General features: G+C 43.7%; 1 protein-coding gene across 1 annotated transcript in view; it reads left to right on the top strand.

Annotated features, from left to right (window-relative positions):
- The window catches only part of LOC126480897 (neural cell adhesion molecule 2), a 586,813-nt gene that overhangs the window by 364,297 nt on the left and 199,249 nt on the right, over nt 1–23,267 (top strand). Inside the window, exon 8 of the mRNA XM_050104295.1 lies at nt 2,093–2,252. Within this exon, the coding sequence (XP_049960252.1) occupies nt 2,093–2,252 (160 nt within the window). The remainder of the gene's footprint in view (nt 1–2,092; nt 2,253–23,267) is intronic.

Consider the following 23,267-nt stretch of genomic DNA (forward strand, 5'->3'; position numbering starts at 1 on the left):
TTGAGAGTGTAGTAGTAGATGAAGACATATTATAGATGATGCTGGATGTATCAGTTATGTGGAAATAGAAATAACTGTGCAACGCTTGGAAGAGATGAACGAAAACTTCAAACCAATCGTAAAATTCCGTCGCATGAAGAATTACAGGGTGACTCAAAAGCCCCTTATGAAAATTCGTACTTCCCGGGATAGTGTTGATAGGGAGGTAAAAATTGACACAAATGCTTGAAATGGCGTAGGGTTTTACTGAAAGCAGGGAAAAGTGCACAAAATGTGCACATAGGAAAAAAGCAATAATTAACATAACAACTGATTTTTAGCGAAGACTATGGAGGCTCTTTAGAACAAATACTCAGCATTTTGGCAGCCATTCATTAACGTTGCCTGTAACTGAGGGACAATGTTGTGAACAACACTATAAAAGGTGTCAGTGAGATTGGGGAGGAATTGCTGTTCGATGTTGTCTTTTAGCATCCCTAATGACGGCCGGAGATGGGGATAGACTTGCGACTTTAGGTAACCCCACCGGCAGTAATCACAAGGATGGAGGGCTGGGGATCTGGGAGGCCAAGCACGAGGGACGTGGTGGCTCAGCACGTTATCATCACCAAACGGTGTGCACAAGAGCAGCAGCATGGGATGGAGCGCCATCCTGGATAAAAGTCGTGTTTGGCAGTCAGATGATGCGATTCTGTAATATACCTCTTACCCGTCACGCTGAAAAGCAGCACCCAGCTCCGATCACAATTGATGTGGTAAACCCACACAACACCGTGACAATCGGGTTTGCGCGACAGTTCTAGAATTTTCGTTAGCCCAAATTCTGCAGTTGTAGGTGTTGACGAACCCTCTGAGTCTGGAGTGGACTCCGTCGATCGACAACATATTAAACTACCAATAGCCGTCTTCCCCCAATTTTTTTAAGTGTTCCCACCGTAAACGCTATCCCCGTTACAAAATAAGAGGCTGAGAGTTCATGAAGATATTGGATTTTGTACGGATAGCATTGGAGGGTACGCCTCAGTGCACTCCAAACAGTAGTGTGTGTAATTTCTTCAGCAAGTGGAGATGAACAAGCTAAGCAGACAAAAAATCATAAAAATGGCATTCCGGGCCAAGAAAAGTCTAATGGTATCATACATGGGCCATAATTTGAGGGAGAAATTTCTGAGAATATTTGTTTGGAACACAACATTGTATGGTAGTGAAAGATGGACTGTGGGAAAATCGGAACTGAAGTGAATCGAGGCATTTGAGATGTGGTGCTACAGGGGAGTGTTGAAAATGAGGTGGACTGGTAAGGTAAGGAATGAGGAGGTTGTGCTTAGAATCGGAGAGGAAAGCGGGAGGGACAGGATGATAGGACATCTGTTAAGACAGCAGGCAATTACTTTTATGATACTAGAGGGAGCTGTAGGGGCAAAAACTGTAGAGGAAGACAGAGATTGGAATACATCCAGCAAATAATTGAGGACGTAGGTTGCAAGTTCTACTCTGAGATGAAGAGATTGGCACAGGAGAGTAATTCGGGCGGCCGCGTCAAACCAGTCAAAAGACTGATTACTCAAAAAAAAAAAAAGTCTCCATTTCTGCTTGAACTGCCTGAGCAGCAGAGCACTTGTGTCCGGTCGCCCACTACGGAGCCGATTGTCCAAACAAACCGTGGCTTCAAACTTCACGATTTTCTTCACAGCGACGAATGTCATGGGACATTTACCCGTTCTAATACTCCTCTTATTGCGATATGATTGTAAAGCTGCAGTAGTGTATCCTCCAGTGCGAGAGTAAAGATTCACCCGCAGTGTCTTTCCTGGGAAAGTCAACATGCTGCGACTGCTACCGAATCTTACTCCCTCTCTTACTATAGCTCATTTTATACACGATTTCCATTCGGAGTCACTGACGTGTTGCTGACCAACGTCATCTATTGGCCAGTTTTTGTCGTCGTCTTAGGTTTCGATAAAATTCCATGTCATTTCAGGGATGAGTGTGAAGGTTTGCCTTCCTACCTCCCTTCACACATTTTATTCTCTAATGTGCCACTTAGAGGTAGTTCCAAGACAGTGTTCGGTAACTGTGCTTCCTGTTGCAGGGCCGCGAGATGCACCACAACGTGACGGCGGGCATAATCCTGAGCGACCAGTCCCTGGTCCTTCAGGGAGTGACGCGGCTCAGCGCCGGCGACTACACCTGTCTGGCCGCCAACACCGAGGGCAAGGGCACCAGCAACCCGGTCACGCTACGCGTCATGTGTGAGTACACCGTCCAATCTGACACCCAGTTACTCTGACAAAATTCTGGAGAGCGTTCAGGGCTATGTTGGCAGTATTTTGGTAGCATCGTCATATCTCTATGACACTGGAAATATCTGCAAATCTGGACGACATGCTTTGTGTGTCTTATTTGGGAAGCTATGGCAGAAAAATTTCACTCTGACCACCCAACGCAAACCTGGTAAGACGAAAAACAAAGGTCCATACTACAAATCTCACACTTTGGCTGTTCTTACAGATGTTTACGCATCAGTCTCTTCTTAAAGTCCCACCGTCACGCATTTACCAACGCAACCACCAAATACGAAGTGACATCTTGTTCTTTTATTAGATTTTTAATTATCTCCTCCTCATGGAGTGTCCGAGTCAGAGAAGATTTACAAGCTTATTTTCTGCAATAGAGTGACACTAGTTAACAAAGCTTGAAAATTTTTTCTGTGGTACAGGCATGTTTTAATGAATTCAAATTTGAATAACTCGCACTAAGACAAGATAAAGTGACGCTGGCGTCGTCTATTAATAGAGTGGAGAGTCCATCCCGTATACAGGTCAGTAATCACGTCGAACTGCTCGAAGCAATATCGTGCGTTCGTGGTGGAGTGCTATTCTCGCTTCGGCGAATCTGCTGTGCGCGCGCAACGTGCCTTACGTAAGCATTTCAAGATTCAATCACGGTATCCAATTCCTGCTCGTGGAATAATACTCAGATGGGTTGGAAACTTCGGTGCATCTGCAAATGCATCGAATCAAAAGTCAACCGGGCTTCGGAGCACCGTCCGAATTCCTAAAACCATCAAACGTGTGCGTAGCACTAATTACGAAAATTGATTCCAACAAGACGGCGCGGCATGCCACACACCTAACAAGACCAAGTAAGTTCTCCGTAAAGCGTTTGATAACTGTATAATTTCCAAACGCGTTTGCGTCCAATGGCCGCCTCACTCGCCTGATTTAATCGTGCCAGAGTCTTATGGGGCTATTCGAAGGCGAGAGCTTATTCCGACAGGCCGAGAAGCTCGTAGTTGTTAAAAGAGCGAATTCACAATGAAATTTCCGTAATTCTTCTAGCAGTAATGGAAGATATGTTCAAAAACTGAGTGAAATGTCTCGAGTATTGTGTAGCCGCGAATGGTCATTATTTGTGCTATGTAGTATTTCGTAAGTAAACTTGAATAAATGTCGTACTTTGTGTAAAACGTTCAATTTTGTTTCGTGGTTAGTTGTATGTTATTCAAATTTGATATAGTTAATACACTGTGACGCATTCTGTACGTTCTTTTGATAGAATAAGTGAGGCTGAAGTTCATAATACTATCTTAAAACTGTGTGTCCGTAGTTGAATTGACTTCATTTTAACACAAATTCTATGATCTATTATCGCCGCATTACAAACGTGTATCGTTGTAGTAGCAACGGTCCATATACCTATTTTTATCATAGTGCACATTAACGAAGGATGATATTCATTCGAAGAGACCAGACTAATAGGAAGAACTAAAATAAAATCCTTGCTATTTTTACACTACAATTTCTTATAGAGATCGTTAAAAGAAAAGGTCTCTGTTAGTAACGCCTACAAGTACGGACATTCGTTTATGAATCTTTTTACTGTAGAGAGATGCCAATATCAGTAGCAAACACTTATGATATATAGATTAGATTAGATTAATTATTCATTCCATAGACCCATAAAAGAGGGAATCCTCCTAGGTGTGGAACATGTCAGATAAACACATTACATAAATGTAATTAGAAAAACTTGAGTTTCATTAATTTTAATGATCCTCAGTCAATAAACACTAAAATTATGTGCATGAATTAAATTTAAACTTCTAATATTTACAGGTTTAATACTTACATCTGCTTTCATTAAATCCATCATTCAGATATTTGTTAGTTTCTTGGCTATTACAACCAAGTATTGTCAAAAATTAAAGTATAATAAATTTTCATTAAAATGCTTTACTGCACTTGTTGAGAAACTCGTGGATGGAATAGAAGGAGTTGGCCACCAAAAATTCTTTTAAATTATGTTTAAATTGTGCCTTTTCTGAAACTAAACTCTTAATGGTTGCTGGCAACTTGTTGAAAATATGTGTTGCTGAATACTGGACTCCTTTCTGGGCAAGAGTAATTGATTTTAAATCTTTGTGTATATTGTTCTTATTCCTAGTATTGATACTGTGTACTAAGCAGTTAGTTGGAAAAAGAGATCTATTATTTACCACAAACTTCATTAAGGAATAAATATAGTGAGAAGATGTGGTTAATACGCCCAATTCTTTGAATAGGTTTCGACATGATATTCTTGGATTTACACTTCTCATTACTCTTATTATACTCTAAAAAATTTTCTCTGTTTCTAGAGATACCCCAAAATATGATACCATATGACATAAAGGAGTGAAAATATGCAAAATATGCCAGTTTTTTATATTTATATCTTGTATGCATTGCAAACACAGACTTGTTTAGGCGCTTTAGCAGTTCGTTAGTACGTTGCTCCCAACTGAATTTAGTATCAAGTTGTAATCCCAAGAATTTTACACTCTCAACTTCTCCTATTTCCATGTCATCATATTTTATACCCACATCACAAGGAAATCTCTTGGAAGTTCTGAACTGCATATAGTGGATCTTTTCGAAGTTTAATGACAGTGAATTGGCTGTAAAAATTTGATTAGCTGCCCTTTCTAAATTTATATTTGATTTACTATTTATTGCAAATCAATATACCAGTTCAGTACACAATCCAATCTTCAAACAGAAAAGATGAATCGTTTACAATAGCCGAATTCCTAGCAGTGAAAAGAATTGCATTTTTACGCGATTCCACAAGACAGACAATACCGAGATTCTCAAGCTATGCCTAAGATAAATGTCCTACTTCTTTCGTTTCTTAGAAAACTGAAACTACGAGATATACCTTAGGCACCGCGGGAAAATCCCAGAGCTAAATCAAATCGTTCTTTGTTGCTTTTGTATTAGGAGCCCTAAAAAGTTTACGTTAAAAGGCCGTACAATCGAGAATGCGTAAAAACAAGCCAACCAGGCAAAACAGCCGTAAGCACTGGGCCATTCATTCCACAGACGCACCAGGTTGAAAATACCCGTTCCGTTTGGTAAAACACCATCTGCTGCTGCGTGAGAAGTCCGCAACTGCCTGCTGCGCAGCCTCGTCCAATAGGAATCATCCGACCTTCACCTTCAAGGCCTTTTTTTAAGGGACCTAAAGCGTGATTATCCCATGGGGGAGGAGGCAGGGGGAGAGATCAGAACTACGGAGAGTGTGCTCGTGTGTCTCCAACTAGAACTGGCGTATGTGCCATCGGGCGTGCGATTTCAATGAAGCACCCTCATCTCTCGACGCGCACCATTTTGCAGGGGTGATTTTCGATAGACATGCTGCCTCATACACGTTCTTCATTCTCCGATGAATGTATACCTGCGTTTGTCACTCGGCAGCACAGAAAAGAATGGTTGCACGTTGCTCCTGTCTGAACGCATTTGGTAATGACGTCGCCATACTTAACGTTTCAGTATTTACCGAACGCACTCCAGCAAGACACGAATGCCATCCTAACCCGTTGTCGACGTGTCACTGCTTGTATACCCACATCGGTGTCACACTACGTTACATACACGCTGCAGAAACGCAGTCAAATTACACTTTTTGATTCCCCCTTACACCTCAAAATTGATTAAAGGCGTTATTGTGATTAGAACTCTTGTGAGGTACGATATAAAAACTGCTGTATATTTCGTTATTTTCTGGTTCAGTATCTCATTCTAATCTTTGATCATTTTTACTTGAATCCCTCCGTTTTCTGCGATACCCTACTCGTACCACCCGCCTGTCTCCTAATGGCTCAAATGGCTCCAAGCACTATGAGACTTAACATCTTAGGTCATCAGTCCCCTAGAACTTAGAACTACTAAATCCTAACTATCCTAAGGACATCACACACATCCATGCCCGAGGCAGGATTCGAACCTGCGACCGTAGCAGTCGCGTGGTTCCGGACTGCAGTGCCTAGAACCGCACGGCCACCGCGGCCGGCTCTCTCCTAATGTGTACCACCGCTTTTAACACAGTTATCCTTTCGATTTTCTGTTAAGGAAAAGGCCACATCTAATTCAGTATCATAAGTGTACAGAAATCGCAGTAACTACAATTACGTGATGCTCTGCGTTGGATGGATGAAACTGTTCCAACTTCAAATTAACCAGCCCGACACAGGGTGGTCCTAGGACCCCAAATCAGATTCCTATTTCACACTGTTATTCAGCTGTTTCGACGCTGTTGTCGTATGTGTCCGTCCTTGCTCATGAAGCTAATGCGGCACTAAATAAACTTTCATCAGTCAGGAAGTGAGCGTAACAGATGCAGTGATTGGAAGACCGTTGTTTATCGTTAAACGATTTCTGCTGCTTGCTTCCACCTCGGCAGCTTTTCATTTCACAGAAGAGCCAGTTGATGAGAGAGATACACTACACGGGAGTCTGCTGCCCGCCATTTAAACTCGGCAATACAAACAGAGAGGTTCCCGCTTTATTTTCACGACTACACCCCCCCCCACCCCACTGCACTTTATCAGTGGACGAACACTTCGTCTTTCTGTGCGGCGTCGGGAGCTCGCGAACCGATACGAAACACAGGGAAAGAGCACGAAACAAATTGGCAGCGGAGCGGCGCACGCGAACAGTGAAAAAGAAAGGTCGTGGAGGACCTGTGTCTCGGTGTACCTCTTCTTAATTCATTCGGCACGTGCAGGACGCCGTGGGCCGGGAAACCAAAGGGCGCCGGGTTGGGCGGCTGGCACAGCATAAATAGCACCCAATATCGACCCGGCGGCCATTAAGGGATCCCGGCTAGCAGCCCTTAACTGTGGCTCGCATTCCGCCCTGCACGATTTATTCAGGCGACCGCTGGAGCGCTCACGACTCTGATGTGTTTCCAGCCGGGTGCAGTACTATACGTACGTAGGAACCACACCTATACGTACGCAGGAGTCAATGTGCAGCGTTTGTGCGTCTGACACCTGCTGCGATCTTACTTGAACCTACGACAGACTCCTTGCGTATACACAATAGAAAATAGAAGAGCAACTGTTGGCTGGTTAGAATACAAACATGTGAAGTAGGAAATGTGCTCGCACCGAATGGGAAAATTTCATATCTGTGCTTTGCCTCACGCACTTGTAGGGTTCACATTATTCTGCCTGCGCAAGTACGTGAGGCAAAGCATGGATATGACATTTTTACTAAGTGTGTAAGAAAAGTAATGAAACTAATTTTTGATCTAGAAAAATTTTCTTTTTTCCAAACAACAATATCGTCCTCATCAGAATAATTCCCTTGGGCCGCTACACACCGGTGAAGTCGTTCCCAGTCTTGATACACTACTGGCAATTAAAATTGCTACACCAAGAAGAAATGCAGATGATAAACGGGTATTCATTGGACAAATATATTATACAAGAACTGACATATGATTACATTTTCACGCAATTGGGGTGCATAGATCCTGAGAAATCAGTACCCAGAACAACCACCTCTTGCCGTAATAACGGCCTTGATACGCTTGGGCATTGAGTCAAACAGAGCTTGAATGGCGTGTACAGGTACAGCTGGCCACGCAGCTTCAACACGATACCACAGTTCGTCAACAGTAGTGACTGGCGTATTGTGACGAGCCAGTTGCTCGGCCACCATTGATCAGACGTGTTCAGTTGGTGAGAGGTCTGGAGAATGTGCTGATCAGGGCAGCAGTCGAACATTTTCTGTATCCAGAAAGGACCTGCAACAAGCGGTCGTGCATTATGCTGCTGAAGTGTAGGGTTCCGCAGGGATCGAATGAAGGGTAGAACCACGGGTCGTAACACATCTGAAATGTAACGTCCACTGTTCAAAGTGCCGTCAATGCGATCAAGAGGTGACCGAGACGTGTAACCAATGGCACCCCATACCATCACGCCGGGTGATACGCCACTATGACGATGACAAATACACGCTTCCAATGTGCGTTCACCGCGATGTCGCCAAACACGGATGAGACCATCATGATGCTGTAAACAGAACCATCGCAGGCGCTCCTGTCTGTGATGCAGCGTCAAGGGTAACTGCAGCCATGGTCTCCGAGGTGATAGCCCATGATGCTGCAAACGTCGTCGAACTGTTCGTGCAGATGGTTGTTGTCTTACAAACGTCCCCATCTGTTGACTCAGGGATGGAGACGTGGCTACACGATCCGTTACAGCCATGTGGATAAGATGCCTGTCATCTCGACTGCTAGTGATACGAGGCCGTTGGAATCCAGCGCGGCGTTCCGTATAACCCTCCTGAACCCACCGATTCCATATTCTGCTAACAGTCATTGGATCTAGACCAACGCGAGCAGCAATGTCACAATACGATAAACCTCAATCGCGATAGACTACAATCCGACCTTTATCAAAGTCGGAAACGTGATGGTACACATTTCTCCTCCTTACAAGAGGCATCCACTGTTCAAAGTGCCGTCAATGCGATCAGGCAACGCCGGGCAACTGTTTTTTGTGTATGAGAAATCGGTTGGTTCAAGTGGTTCAAATGGCTCTGAGCACTATGGGACTTAACTACTGTGGTCATCAGTCCCCTAGAACTTAGAACTACTTAAACCTAACTAACCTAAGGACATCACACACATCCATCCCCGAGGCAGGATTCGAACCTGCGATCGTAGCAGTCGCGCGGTTCCGGACTGCGCGCCTAGAACCGCTAGACCACCGCGGCCGGCAGAAATCGGTTGGAGACTTTCCTCATGTCAGCACGTTGTAGGTGTCACCACCGGCGCCAACCTTGTGTGAATGCTTTGAAAAGCTAATTATTTGCACATCACAGCATCTTCTTCCTGTCGGTTAAATTTCACGTCTGTAGCACGTCATCATCGTGGTGTAGCAATTTTAATGGCCAGTAGTGTTGCAACAATGAAAGGTGTCAGCTAGTAGGGCGTGTAACATGTCGGTTACATTATTTTGAATGCTCTCCGCAGTCCCAAAAAGACGCCTTATTAAAACCCTTTTAAATTTCTGGAAAAGAAAAGGGTGACAAGAGCAGGAGAGCTCTGGATCAAAAGGAACAGCTTTCGAACTCAAAAATTGCATGAGGATTTTGGCACCATTTTGGCATGAATATTTCGCATGCGCAAAACTTCGGTCATAATTTTGGGGTACAGTGAAAGTATTTAAGCTTAACAGGTTACCCATCATGCTTATTGTTAAACGTCGATCTGATCTCACAGTAGCAATCATACATTCGACGTTTGAATTTGAAGGTCTGCCTGAGCGAGGTTCATCTTCAACGTTTCCACGGTCTTCCAAAAACGATTTGTGCTGGCGAACAACTCCTGTACTCTTGATAAGGCCTCCTTCGACTCTTGGAAGGCCACACTTATGGATTCCCCACGTTTAATACAAAACTTTTTGACACAAGTTGCTCTAAATTCCGCTGTTCCATTTTCGAAAAAAAGAACAAAAACATAACTTCGCTGATGGCGCTCTCAGAACTCATGTGATGGCTGTACGGAGCTGAAACACGGACTAAGCTTCTAGAAGGGACGAACACACCACTCTACACATGTAGAACAACACAGCGTTTGCCAGATCGTTTCCAGTGTTAGCAGTTTCTTTACTTTTCTCATGTGCCCCGTAAGTGGTCAGTTACGTGGCATCCAGTTTTTTCTTCTCCGAAGGGCCAGTTAATAAACATGCACCAGTTTCATTTCATTACTCGTCACTCATTTATTTCTTCTCCTTCCAGTGCTCTCATCGGTTCACTGTGTTTCTCCTTCATTTTTTCCGACCTAGTTAGACCAGTTTTTTCATTCTCCTGTCTTTTAATCCTCCCATATTAAGTACTTATTACTAAACACTTCTGTCAACCGTTTCTACAGATTTAATATTATATTTTCCGGAATCCCCTTTTAATTCGTGGACCCAGCTTGTTGTTGACTTCTTATCCCACAAATATTTGAACAATTTTTTGGATTATGTACTGTCTTGGATTTTCTCATTACTATTGAAATGTTTTCCATGTTTCGATAAATTTCATCGTTACTGCACAATTTCCAGCCCTCGTACAATTACACGTAACATGGGGACGAATCAGACGAATGTAAGAACAGTCCTTCGAGAGCAACTATTACGTCCATTTCACTTAACAGCATCTCCACAACCTGGAACCAGTTGATTATCCACCCAGAGCACAGTTTTCGCAATGGTACGTGGAACAGTGTGAAATGCATCCTACATTTCCATCCTCTGTGTTGTTTACCGATGAAGCAACGTTCGGGCGTGATGGAGTCTTCAACATGCACAATTCGCGCGTTTGGAGTGAGGATAACCCACATGCTACAGTTACTAGCGCTCATCATGTGCGGTTCTTCGTTAATGTATGGGTCGGTGTTGTTGGAGTCGGTTTAAGTGGGCCGTATCTGCTACCTAGTTGTCTCTTGGTCATAAAAAAATGGAAAAGTGTTTGTTGGTTTAATTAATTTGCCGCCAGAGAAATCTTCCTCTGCCGGTTTAAAGACTCCTCGTAGGAAAAAAACATGACATTAGGGAAAAATATTTGTTTTGATGTCCCCTACAACCTCCCAGAGTTTGTCGGTTTAAATACTTTTCACCCTGTATTTTAATGTTTAGGGAAATGTTTGTTAATAATATTTTTTCCTCGGTGGAAACATTTTATTTTCCTATTTTTGGTCAAACATGTTTCGGAGCTGCAGTTCCATTCTCAAGGATTAAAATGACGATTTTCGTGCGATACATCTGTTTCAGTTTATCAAAAATGGTTCAAATGGCTCTGAGCACTATGGGACTTAACATCTATTGTCATCAGTCCCCTAGAACTTAGAACTACTTAAACCTAACTAACCTAAGGACATCACACAACACCCAGTCATCACGAGGCAGAGAAAATCCCTGACCCCGCCGGGAATCGAACCCGGGAACCCGGGCGTGGGAAGCGAGAACGCTACCGCACGACCACGAGCTGCGGACTTCAGTTTATCACCTACAAGTAAATAAACGACGAGTTTTACGCAAAAAGACATCCAACTCGAGATAAATGATGCCTGCCTCAGATCATAATGAACTAGAGGCGAGTGGGAGGACATAGGAGACGCGAAGACCAGACATTAAGTTAAACAGATTACAGATGAGATTACAGATGAGCTCTATTTTCTTAAGCTTTGGATACTGGAAAGGAATGTGCCACTATGTCATCAAAGGCTTCCATAACAAATCTGAAAATCTGTTCTTAATGACAAGTTTTAGAACTATTCACTATTCGTATCATGTGGAACTATAAAGAAGAAGAAATCAAGGAAGTCTGGTTGCATACGGATGTAAGCTGACAATCTCCTCGTGTTTGGAAAAACTGTGTACAAAATATTGGACGTTTGGGGGTGCGTGGGCAAAATGATTATTTGCGTAATCATAATGGAGAGGGATTCCGTCACGATTTTCCGGACTCCTACTACAGTGGCAAGGCTATATCCTTTGAACGAGTACGTGTGAAAATTAGTGTTGTGTTTCATTGCTTATGGAGTAATGTGGAGTCGATGCAAGAGAGAGACATGAACCTCTTTCCAGCACACCACCTATAATTATCGAATTGGGTCAACGGGAAACATCACCATCTTATGGAAGAACCACCATGAACATGACCTCGCTTGATGAGGCACGTGGAAAATTGACAATCTGGTGTTGAGAACACTCGCATCTCTTTGTCGTTTAAGTGGTGATAAAAAGTATTCAAGCCGCTACTCGCGACATGTCTTTTGGTGGTGGTACCCTACAGTTGGTAAATATTTGAAGTCGTGTTTATGAGACGCCAAGGCTGCTACAATTGAAACGATTGTCATAAGGGAGTGAAAAATTACTTACATTAGCTTGTGAGGTATGATTCTTACTATGCCGCCAGTAAAATTAAAAACACATAATTGCATCACTACGGTTAAATTTTTATTTTAGTGTAGACGACTCGCAGGTTCGAATCCTACCTCGGGCATGTATGTGTGTGATGTCCTTAGGTTAGTTAGGTTTAAGTAGTTCTAAGTTCTAGGGGACTGATGACCTCAGACGTTAAGTCCCATAGTGCTCAGAGCCATTTGAGTGTAGACGACAGTGAAACAGTATAACTTTTTATTAGTATTGACGCTACAGTAAATATCGTACATATAGGCTCACGTAAATAGTTTTACCTCGCCTGATGGCGATCGTTTCTATCGAAATGTGTGGCGATTAAAGGTTTATGTCATCAGTGGCTCTTGATGGTTCAGAACTATGATTTTCTTCCGAGACCAGACCCATATCACTGGCGTCTATTGGGGAACTCGGGTATGGATGTTGGCAATGAAAGATGAGAGTTTCACGTGTCTTCAATATCGGAAAGGTGAAACAGGAGATTGGCGTGGAGAAGAATATCGGAGGTAATCATACGGAACTTTGTTAAGGAATCGTCTCAGCATTTTCCTTGCGTCATTTAAGGAAAAATAACGTTAGTCTCACATAGAGTAAAACAGTAATTTGACATGATGGGTGGGGGTGGGTCGAGAAGAGGGTGTTGTGGTGTCGGCTAGATGTAAGTATGCGATCCATGCGATCGCCTGTAATCTGCCTCACTTGGCAAGACCCCGCACGAACCTACAGAACAGTCAACAAAGCAAGCACGTGGAGGTCGAGAAACAGCTGCGACTGGTTGATGTCTACCCCTTCCACTCGACTCATTGAAATATCAACCCCGAAGCTATTTTAATCAAGGTATACTCCTGTGTATTACATGTTGAATCTAATGGAAGAGGAGAATCAAATACAATCGACACAAAGCACATTTCGCCACACACACACACACACACACACACAAATACTCGCAGTATGACGACACGAAAAGAAATAATGTAAAAATTTTTTGCAAACCTTTCCCAAAACAACTTCTTTCATATGAGATCATACTTTTTCGCGTCTTCGTTGACGATAGGGTCTCAGTTCGAATCGGGACTAATCGCTGAAGAGAATTCAATTCCAGCCAATGGGATTCAAGACCGGAAACGTGTCTGGAGACGCTACGGAGAACGGTGGGATACTAACCTGAGTGTCTTCCACCATATGGCTCGACAACCAGAAATCCGGGGTGACATTTCACTTCATAGCAGTGGCCCTTCGGATGTCATCCGGGGCATACTTACAGTACAGCGGTGAGTGGATGATATTGTACACTCCGTTTCGTTTACCTTCATGGCAAGCCGTCCACGGCTTATACTTCATCAAGATAACGCCCGTCCCCATGCGGCGATGGATTCTACTGCCAGTCTCCTTGCTTGCTACCCCCAACTTGGCCAGCAAGACCTCCTGATCTGTACCCAGTTGACAAGGTCTGGAGCGTAATCTGTAAGGCTCTCCAACCATCTCGGAATTTTGTCGATCTAACGCGTGAATTGGACAGAATCTGACACGATATAACTCAGGAGGAAATTCAACAACTCTATCAATCAATGTCCAACCGAATAACTGCCTGCATAAGGGCCTGAGTTGGACCAATGCGTTACTGACTTCTTCAATTTGTGAAGCTCTTTCTCTTGAAAAATTCATCCAGTTTTTTCTGAAATAGCAATCATTAGTTTCTGCATGATGTACATCACATCTAGTGATTTCCGACCCCATTCGGATAATTCCTTCGTGGTGAGCCGTTCTTGTTCTTTTCGCAACATAGATATTCCTCCTTTAAAGAAAGTGCCACATGGGCTTTTAAGTTTGAGAGACGACTCTTGAAGATTAAGATTAGGAATTCTTAGAAAGCTTGGATTAAGAATAAAGTTTGACTCAGAAAATAAACCGAACCAAATTAACCTAACGTCCATAGGGCTAACGTAACATATTGAAACACAGACGATCGACCATTCCCAGGGATAAGTAGAAGTAGTCCCACGTAATAAGTGCCTAGTGCAAAGTTGCGCCTGCGAGCACCACTCCCGCAGACCACACACAGAACAATGGCTACAGACACGGCCGCGCACTACAGCACAGCACAGCGTTTCGCGGCGCTCCGGCGCTGTACTGGAATTTTATTTATAGCCGGTACACGTTACGGCCGCAGAGGGCGGCACCAGATGCGCCCCGGGCTCCCCGCAAACAGCTCCGGCGTTGATCGTCGTTCGCAGCTGCTTTGCTTGCCTGCCATATGGCCGTCATAAATACTTCTCGCCGCGCTTCGCCTTTGCGCTCGTATAATTCTCGGGGATTGTTTGCCGAGTTCTTTTTGTCTTCTTTCCCGGAACGAGGTCGGCTCTTCGCCGAAGACTCGCTCGGATGTAAAAGAGCGCCGGAGCTATGCGGATTGTGATGGTTCCGTAGGGGATAGGCGTAAATATTGTTGTTGCCCGCCTTAGTGGCTCTTACGGTGCAGGGGGTACGGCTTGTCTTGCTGCGCAAGGTGAAACACCGCTGTTTACCAGGAAAAACTTTACCGCGGCGAGCTCCGATAAAGACGGCATTTTGTGGAGGACGAAGGGTTACCGTATAATCTTACGTGTGGGGCTCTTACAGAAAAGAATACCGCACGTCTCTCATTCCTAGCTTTTATTCCGTCGTATGGTTATTTTTACCTTTGTGACCGGATACTCTGCTTGTCACCACAGTTTTCAGCTAACCTCTTTTTCTTCTTCTTGTTCATAATCTTCTTATGCTGTCGTGCGTTAGGCCTTCCCGGCCTGTTGCAACTACATTTGATTTCATCCTTCGATTTTTTTAATTTTTTATTTTTTTGCTGATTTTCCAGTGTACGTTTACCTTGCGAAGTATACTGCGGAAAATGCAGTGATAATCTTGACTCCTCCATTGTCCCTTGTTTTGCATCTGTTTTTGTCGTTCTCGTTTATATCAAATACTTTCAATTTCTTTGTAATATGTGTATTTCTTTTATAATCAGACATTTCGATCGGCCTACCTTGTTCAGGAATTTGGATTCGCTGGTTTTTAATCTTACTTCTTCTTTTTAGGGTTCCGTATCTCGATCGGTGAATGCGGAACCCCTTGTAGGATCACTTTGTTGTCTGACCGTTTGTTAAGGCTCCTCCAGGACGTCTGTGATTCCTTGGCTGTGTAATAACTGTAAGCTTCTAAGTCAACGCAACCGAAAAATATGGCCATTTATCTCATATTTTGATACACGAAAAGTCTCTCATCAAATCCTGTAGGGCACTTTAAGTTGACGTAGAATCACGAAATTACATACACAATGTGATCAGAAGTATCCGGACACCTGGCTGAAAATGACTTACAAGTTCGTGGCGGACTCCATCAGTAATTCTGTAGTTCAATATGGTGTTGGCCCACCCTTAGCCTTGATGACAGCTTCCACTCTCGCAGGCAAACGTTCAGTCAGGTGCTGGAAGTTTTGTTGGGGAATGGCAGACCATTCTTCACAGAGTACTGCACTGAGGAGAGGTATCGATGTCGGTCGGTGAGGCCTGGTACGAAATCGGCGTTCCAAAACATCCCAAAGATGTTCTATAAGATTCAGGCCAGGACATTGTGCAGGCCAGTCCCTTACAAGGATCTATGCTGTTATAGTGCCACGCAAAACAACATGGGGTGCAAGCCCCCTCCATGGAAAACGCGTCCTCACCATAACATCACCGCCTCCAAATTTTACAGTTGGCAAATGACGTTCACCGGGCGTTAGCCATACCCACACCCTGACATCGGATCCGCACACTATGCACCGTGATTCGTTACTTCACACAACGTTTTTCCACTGTTCAATCGTCCAATGCTTACGCTCCTTACATCGAGCGAGGCGTCGTTTGACATTTACCACCATGATGTGTGGCGTATGAGCAGCCGCTCGACCATGAAATCCAAGTTTTTTCACCTCCTGCCTAACTGTCATAGTACTTGCAGTGGATCGCGATGCACTTTGGAATTGCTGTGTGATGGTCTGGATAAATGTTTGCCTATTACACATAACGACCCTCTTCAACTGTCGGAGGTCTCTGTCAGTAACAGACGAGGTCGGCCTGTACGCTTTTGTGCTGTACGTATCCCTTCACGTTTTCACTTCACTGTCACATCGGAAACATGGATCAAGGGATGTTTAGGAGTGTAGAAATCTCGCGTGCAGACGTATGACACAAGACAGACCCAATCATCTGACCACATTCTAAGTCCGTGAATTCCATGGTTCACCCCATTCTGCTCTAACACGATATCTAATGACTTCTGAGGTCGCTGATGTGGAGTACCTGTCAGTAGGTGGCAGCACAGTGTACCTAATATGAAAAATGTATGTTTAAGGAGGTGTCCGGATACTTTTGATCACATAGTGTAGATACATAATTAAATTTGTACAGAGCCCTCGGTGCGCGAGTCCTACTCTCACCTGGCATATCCATATCCCCCACCGCCTTTCTTTTCTTGTTGCCCAGTATCACTCCCCCTTACAGCAGTATTGGTGCCAACATAACTTAATAAAATTCCACTTTCTTTTTTCATTTTTGGGAGATCTTCTAATGGTACCGCCTTGGTAACTAAAGTTATTAATTTTTTCTTTAGATCTTGGTCTCCCCTGCGCATTAGTATGACCCATTAAACTTAAACCTATGTTCTTGCACTAAGACGGTTTTTGCCCTTATCTTGTTTTTCCCAACTTAAAGCCATGGCTTTCTTTTCTCGAACCGATAATGACATGTTACATACCTGACATACTTTGCGTCGTTCAGAGGCAGCTCGCTGTAGTCCATCTTCACTGTTCACTTTTCTCTACATAAGAGAAAAGTGAGTTAACTTAAGGGAGGAAATTTGTGTCCACTACCTGCTTATCATAACGTATGCAGACTTCTGCGCTTAACTCATTTTTCGTGTTAAACAAGTTTTCAAACTGAGCTCATTTTGGCAACGTTTGAGTAATTGATGATGTAGTGCATTAAAATTATTTGCAGGGAAGCACATTATAAACTCAAAACAAATTTAGTTCATTAAAGGGCGTTATTTTCTCCCTTGGGAATTCAGTTCGTGACTAATATCACCAAAGAAAAGCGTTTCTGCTGAAAGTAACCTCAAAATCTTATTTCAACGCCTCAAAGCAATGACTAGCGAACAACACAGAAAAATAATCCGCCTGAAAAATAGATACTGAAACTAAACAATAATAAATCATGCATTCTAATCCATGTACCATTTATAATCTTTCAATAGTTAACAAAATTCTTGTTTTGTTAAAAGTTTTTGCTACTATTAGTTTTGTCACATTCAAACAATTCTGAACTGACTTCCTACGACAAGTGAATGAGTATTCTGGTTTACACTTGTAAACATCAAATTCTTTTACAAGTTACTAATATTTCATATAAATACGCGATTTCTTCATGCGATTTACAAATTATTTTCATTTTGTGAAATTTGTTGTTTCTCTTAATGCTTGTTAAATGTCCTACACATTCAGTAACTGCACATTACATGCAACCATTCAGGCTCCGTTTTGTATCATTTTCCTTACTTTTATATGGGGAATGGTAGTTTCATATCACTTAAAAAGTGAAGTAACAACCACTGAAATATTATTATTTTTATAGCTTATTAGTGCCACTAGATTCGATATTTAAGCACGCAACGGAACAAAAATACTCAAATTATTAGCCGAAAATGTTAATTCTCTATTGGAAATTTGATATTATTACCAAAATACTGAAATGACTAGTTAGAGGTTCAAAAAGTGGTTCAAATGGCTTTGAGCACTATGGAACTCAACTGCTGAGGTCATTAGTCCCCTAGAACTTAGAACTAGTTAAACCTAACTAACCTAAGGACATCACAAACATCCATGCCCGAGGCAGGATTCGAACCTGCGACCGTAGCGGTCTTGCGGTTCCAGACTGCAGCGCCTTTAACCGCACGGCCACTTCGGCCGGCTGTATCAGGTTCTTCGTTAAAAATATGCATCGAGTGATTCATTAATAGGAGTCTTAGGCGGTTACGTCTCCTGTAAATTTCGTTTTGTGGATAATCGCATAATACTGTTCGTGTAACTTTTTCTGAGGAGGAAATCCGGGCCCATACCAGATTTTGCCTGATCGAGCGCGGAAAACGACCTAAAAACCACCGGCTGATGTGTGCACCAATGAACGGTCGTTAATACAAAGCGCCTATTCGATCTGGGCCTGGGTCATCACTCTCTCGCAAGGTAGACTGTCGCGCGTTATGTCATTCGAGAGATTATCGCATACGGATATGAAATTACGTGAGGGTCCTCTTCACTCAGCAACAAAAAGCTTCTGTAAAATTTATTTCCTTCTGTGGACTGCTGTATAAGAAAACTAACGCAGCGCAAGACGTCTTCCATCGCATTATTTCTTTAATTTTCGCACTTCGTAATGTACCACATCAGTTATCTCTGTTGAGCTGACATAGATAGACGATCCCAAAAAACTGTGGCTATAACCTATTTGGTGCTCTGAATTTGTTTGGCTTTCTTTGGTTTCGTTGAAGACCGTTAACGTTGCCATTCCACTGGCTGACGCTTTGCTTCTGGGCTATTACGTGAAACTGAGGTCTTGTCACCACTAGTTCCAAAACTCCTCGCCCTTTTTGCCGTCCCGCATGAGAAAAATCAGCGCAGTGCCCAATAGTTTTTGTTTTGTTTTTTTCTTTTTTTTTGTGTTGACATATTAGAAGCCGGACAACCCACATTATACACTCTTATCTATAACGAAAATCACCCATAACAATTTGAGAACGAACTGATCGTGAGAGCCGGCCGTGGTGGACGAGCGGTTCTAGGCGCTACAGTCTGGAACCGCGTGAGCGCTACGGTGGCAGGTTCGAATCCTGCCTCGGGCATGGATGTGTGTGTTGTCCTCAGGTTAGTTAGGTTTAAGTAGTTCTAAGTTCTAGGGGACTGATGACCTCAGAAGTTAAGTTCCAAAGTGCTAAGAGCCATTGTTTGATCGTGAAATTTTAGGAAAACACAAGCTCAACACAGAAACTGTTATCCCGTTGAATTCTTTTCTCGATGCTTGATGTGAGTTTCGTCAGTAATAGCTTAAGGTCATCCTGATTGTTCTTTGTCATAAACACTCGTTCGCCTGCCATTAAAAATGATGCGGCGTTTTCTAACTGAAACATCTTTAGTCAGATTTCGGTTACCTGTGCGTAAATTTCGGAAGGGCGAACTTGTTTTACATCCACAAACCGTATTACACTACGAGTCTTCGAAAGATCGTTAATATCATTTTAAAATCGCACACGACCATTCCTGCCCACTGTTAGCTTTATACTGTCACCAACGGCTAGGAAGGTCTTCGACATGACAGTAGGGGAGTGAGGAGAATTGCGCGGTTCCTGAGAAAACGAATGTTCTTTCGTTTTAGAACGACTGTCGTATATATTAGTTCGCTGTATTTGAGCAGCATAAATACACGCATGTTTCAGAAAAAAACATAACATCGTGAAGGCTAGAGATAGGACGTTCATATTCATATCACATTAGTATGGTCTTCAGAAATGATTAGCGTTTGAACCATGTCGGCCCGCTCCTTAAAGGTCAACATCGATATGGTGGCGCAACAACACCAGCCGGTAAAATGTTCCTGTTGCTCTCGTTGTTGCTATAAATCGAAGGTAATGGATCACTATGACTTGAGCAGACATGTGGGATGCGTGGCAGACTCATGCGCGAACCGTACAGTCAAATCAGTGAGGCGCATTATTTGCTTGAGAGAATGTGATGCATCCATCCGGGAAACTGCTCCTCGTATGGGACGAAGTGCTTCGGCAGTGCAACGGGTGCGTGCAGAATGGTTCACGGAAGGCCGTAGAACCGACGAGATGGGTCACGTCGCACCTCATCGGAATCGCTTTGCAGGACAGATCTGCGTACACTATCAGCGGTGACAATCCGTCGCCTTTTGTTACGGCAATGGTTACGAGGGCGTCGCCCGCCTCTGACCCTACCTTTGACGAACATGAAGAAACATGCTACACGGCAATGGTGTATGGAACGACGTCACTGGGGACAGGAATGGCATCAAATGAAGGTTAATTGAAATTACTGAAACCAATCGCCTTTTCTTATTTCTTCAATTTTTAGTATCCCATTAATCGTTTCGAACCGCATAATGATTCATCATCACATAGGATGTATTTTTGATTGTCTGCAGCAGTGTGGTAGTCGTGTAGCTGTGGCAAGATGTTCATACCAAACACGTAAATACTGAGTGTGGCGAGAATTATTCACATTACGAACTCCATTTTGTTGCGCCACTTAATATTATTAGTATCCGTGGTCCAGAATGAGATTTTCACTTTGCAGCGGAGAGTGCGCTGATATGAAACTTCCTGGCAGATAAAAACTGTGTGCCGGACCGAGGTACTGGCAGAAGTGAAGCTGTGAGGACGCGGCGTCAGTCGTCCTTGCGTAGCTCAGATGGTAGAGCGCTTGCCCGCGAAAGGCAAAGATCCCGAATTCGAGTCTCGGTCCGGCACACAGTTTTAATCTGCCAGGAAGTTTCAGTATCCGTGGTGTTTTTGGACGAATCCAGGTTCTGTTTTTTCGAAAACGATTGCCGCATTTTGGTTCGCCGCAGGCAGCGGGAGCATCAACACAGTGACTACATTCGCACAAGACATACAGCGCCAACTCAAGACCTTACGGTGTGCGGTGCTGCTGGGTGTGTCTACAAATAACAGTTGGTGTTTGTCCATTGCACTGTGACCAGTGCGACCTACGTCAATAACATCCTGCGTACCGTAGCCATTTTTCAGCAAGACAACGCACGACCACTTATTGCTGCATGACCATGTGCCTCCTTAGTGTCACAGGATGACATACTTTTGCCTTGGTCCGCCAGATCACCAGAATTCTCGCAAATGAAAGCGTGTGGAATGTGGTGAAACAACAGCTGCAGCGTTGTGACCCAATGCCAACTACCACAGATGAACTTTGGAACCAGGTGAAAGCACCATGGATGGCTATACCACACGACGTCATTCGCGCCTTATACTCGTCGATGGAACAAGTTATCTGGCCCAATGGTTGACCCTGTGCCTACTAGACCACAGGACGGATGCTGAGCTGAGGTCGGTTTCAAAATGGCATCTGTAGGCGATGTGCGTTACAAGCAACGTCGCGTAATTGAATTTCTCACTGCACAGAAAGAACCTAAGAGGAATATTCACAACCGCTTGTGCAAAGTCTATGAAGCATCTGCCGTCGGCAGAAGTACAGTTAGTCGCTGGGCACGGAGGGTGAAGTCATCAGAAGGTGGTTCGGCGGAGCTCCACGATTTGCAGCGGTCGGGGAGACCATCATCAGCTGTCAAACCTGACATGTTGCAGCGAGCTGATGTTGTCACACCATTGTCATGTCACTAAAGGATGCCATTCGTGGAAGACATTTTGCGGACGATGGGGAGGTAATTCACACAGTGAAGCACTGACTCCGCCACCAGCACAATGATTGGTACCGACAGAACATACACGCCCTTGTTTCGCGCTGCAGGAGTGCCATAGAACTGGATGGAGGTTACGCGGAAAAATGAGATGAGTGGACAAAACACCATTCCTTTGTGTGTGTAATTCTCATTTTGTTCAATAAAGAATGAAGAAAAAACATGTGGTGCATTACTTCTGCGCAACCCTCGTAACTCATAATGGACAAAGCAAGGAGTGCATAAAAAGCGGACTAGCACAAGCAAAGAGGGCTTTCCTGGCCAAGAGAAATCCATTGGTACCAAAAATCATTCGTAATTTGAGAAAGATTTCTCTGAGAATGCACGTTTGGAGCACAACACAGTTTGTTAGTGAATCGTGGACAGTGGGAAAACCAGAACAGAAGAGTATGTAAGCGTTCGAGATATGGTGCAACCTGATAACCAGGTAGACTGATAAGATGAGGAGGTTTTCTGCAGAATGCAAGGAGAGGATTATATGGAAAACACTGAGTAGAAGAAGCGGTAGGGTGAATGAACATCTGTTAAGACGTCACGAATAATCTCCATAGAAAATTGTACAGCGCAAAAATTGAGGGGAGGACAAAGACTGGAATACACCATGTTACAGCGATCGAGACTAGCACCGCGTTGTATCTTTCTATTTTTAACATTCTGAGCGCTAGTAAAAGGTGCCCGCACAGCTGGCAGCCCTTCCCAATGTTCCAGCCCGCTGTTACTGGTAGAGTTCGCGCTAAGTAACGTGGCACTGGCGCAAAAACGCATTCTCATCGTGAGCTCTGGGCGAGTGCAACTAATTGCTCCTAATGGACGACCGCTTCATTTACTCTTTCCTACCGTGTTGCACACTATGATTAAATGCGGTGCCATTAAATTTCTATTGGATGAGGCTGTCGTGGGAGCAAAAATATCAGGGGACTGAAACGCAGTTTCCACGTGAAACATGTCACACGTGACATACCTGGCGTAGCCTCCTCGGACGGCCAGTTGTTTGCGCCATTAAAGGATGCCATTCCTGGAAGACATTTTAAGGACGACGAGTAGGTGATTCATACAGTGGAGCACTCGCTCCGCCACCTGGACAAGGATTGGTAGCGACGTGGTTTATACACCCTTGTTTCGAGCTGCAGGAAGGGCACAGAACGGGACGGAGATTACGCGGAAAAATAGGATGTGCAGATAAAACACCATTCTTTCGTGTGTGTAATTCTCATTATGTTCAGTAAAGACACGTTGAAGAAAAAATGCGGTGCATTACTTCCTGGGCAACCCTCTAACTAATGTACATGTCCTGTGATTACGAACGTCCTATCTCTAGTCGTTCAAGGATTTCTGTTTCTTCTTAATATAAGAGTACATACCAACAGGTATGTAGTGCAATACTCCATACTTTTCTTTCCTGTTTCTAGTTGTTACGATTCCAGGAAATACACAAGTTTAGTGTAGTTTTGCAGCTTTTTCTAGTGGGAGAGAGAGAGGCATTAGAGCATGGACTTGTTGGCCACGCA

The sequence above is a fragment of the Schistocerca serialis genome, chromosome 5 (genome assembly GCF_023864345.2).
Source record: "Schistocerca serialis cubense isolate TAMUIC-IGC-003099 chromosome 5, iqSchSeri2.2, whole genome shotgun sequence".
Taxonomy (NCBI): Eukaryota; Metazoa; Arthropoda; class Insecta; order Orthoptera; family Acrididae; genus Schistocerca; species Schistocerca serialis.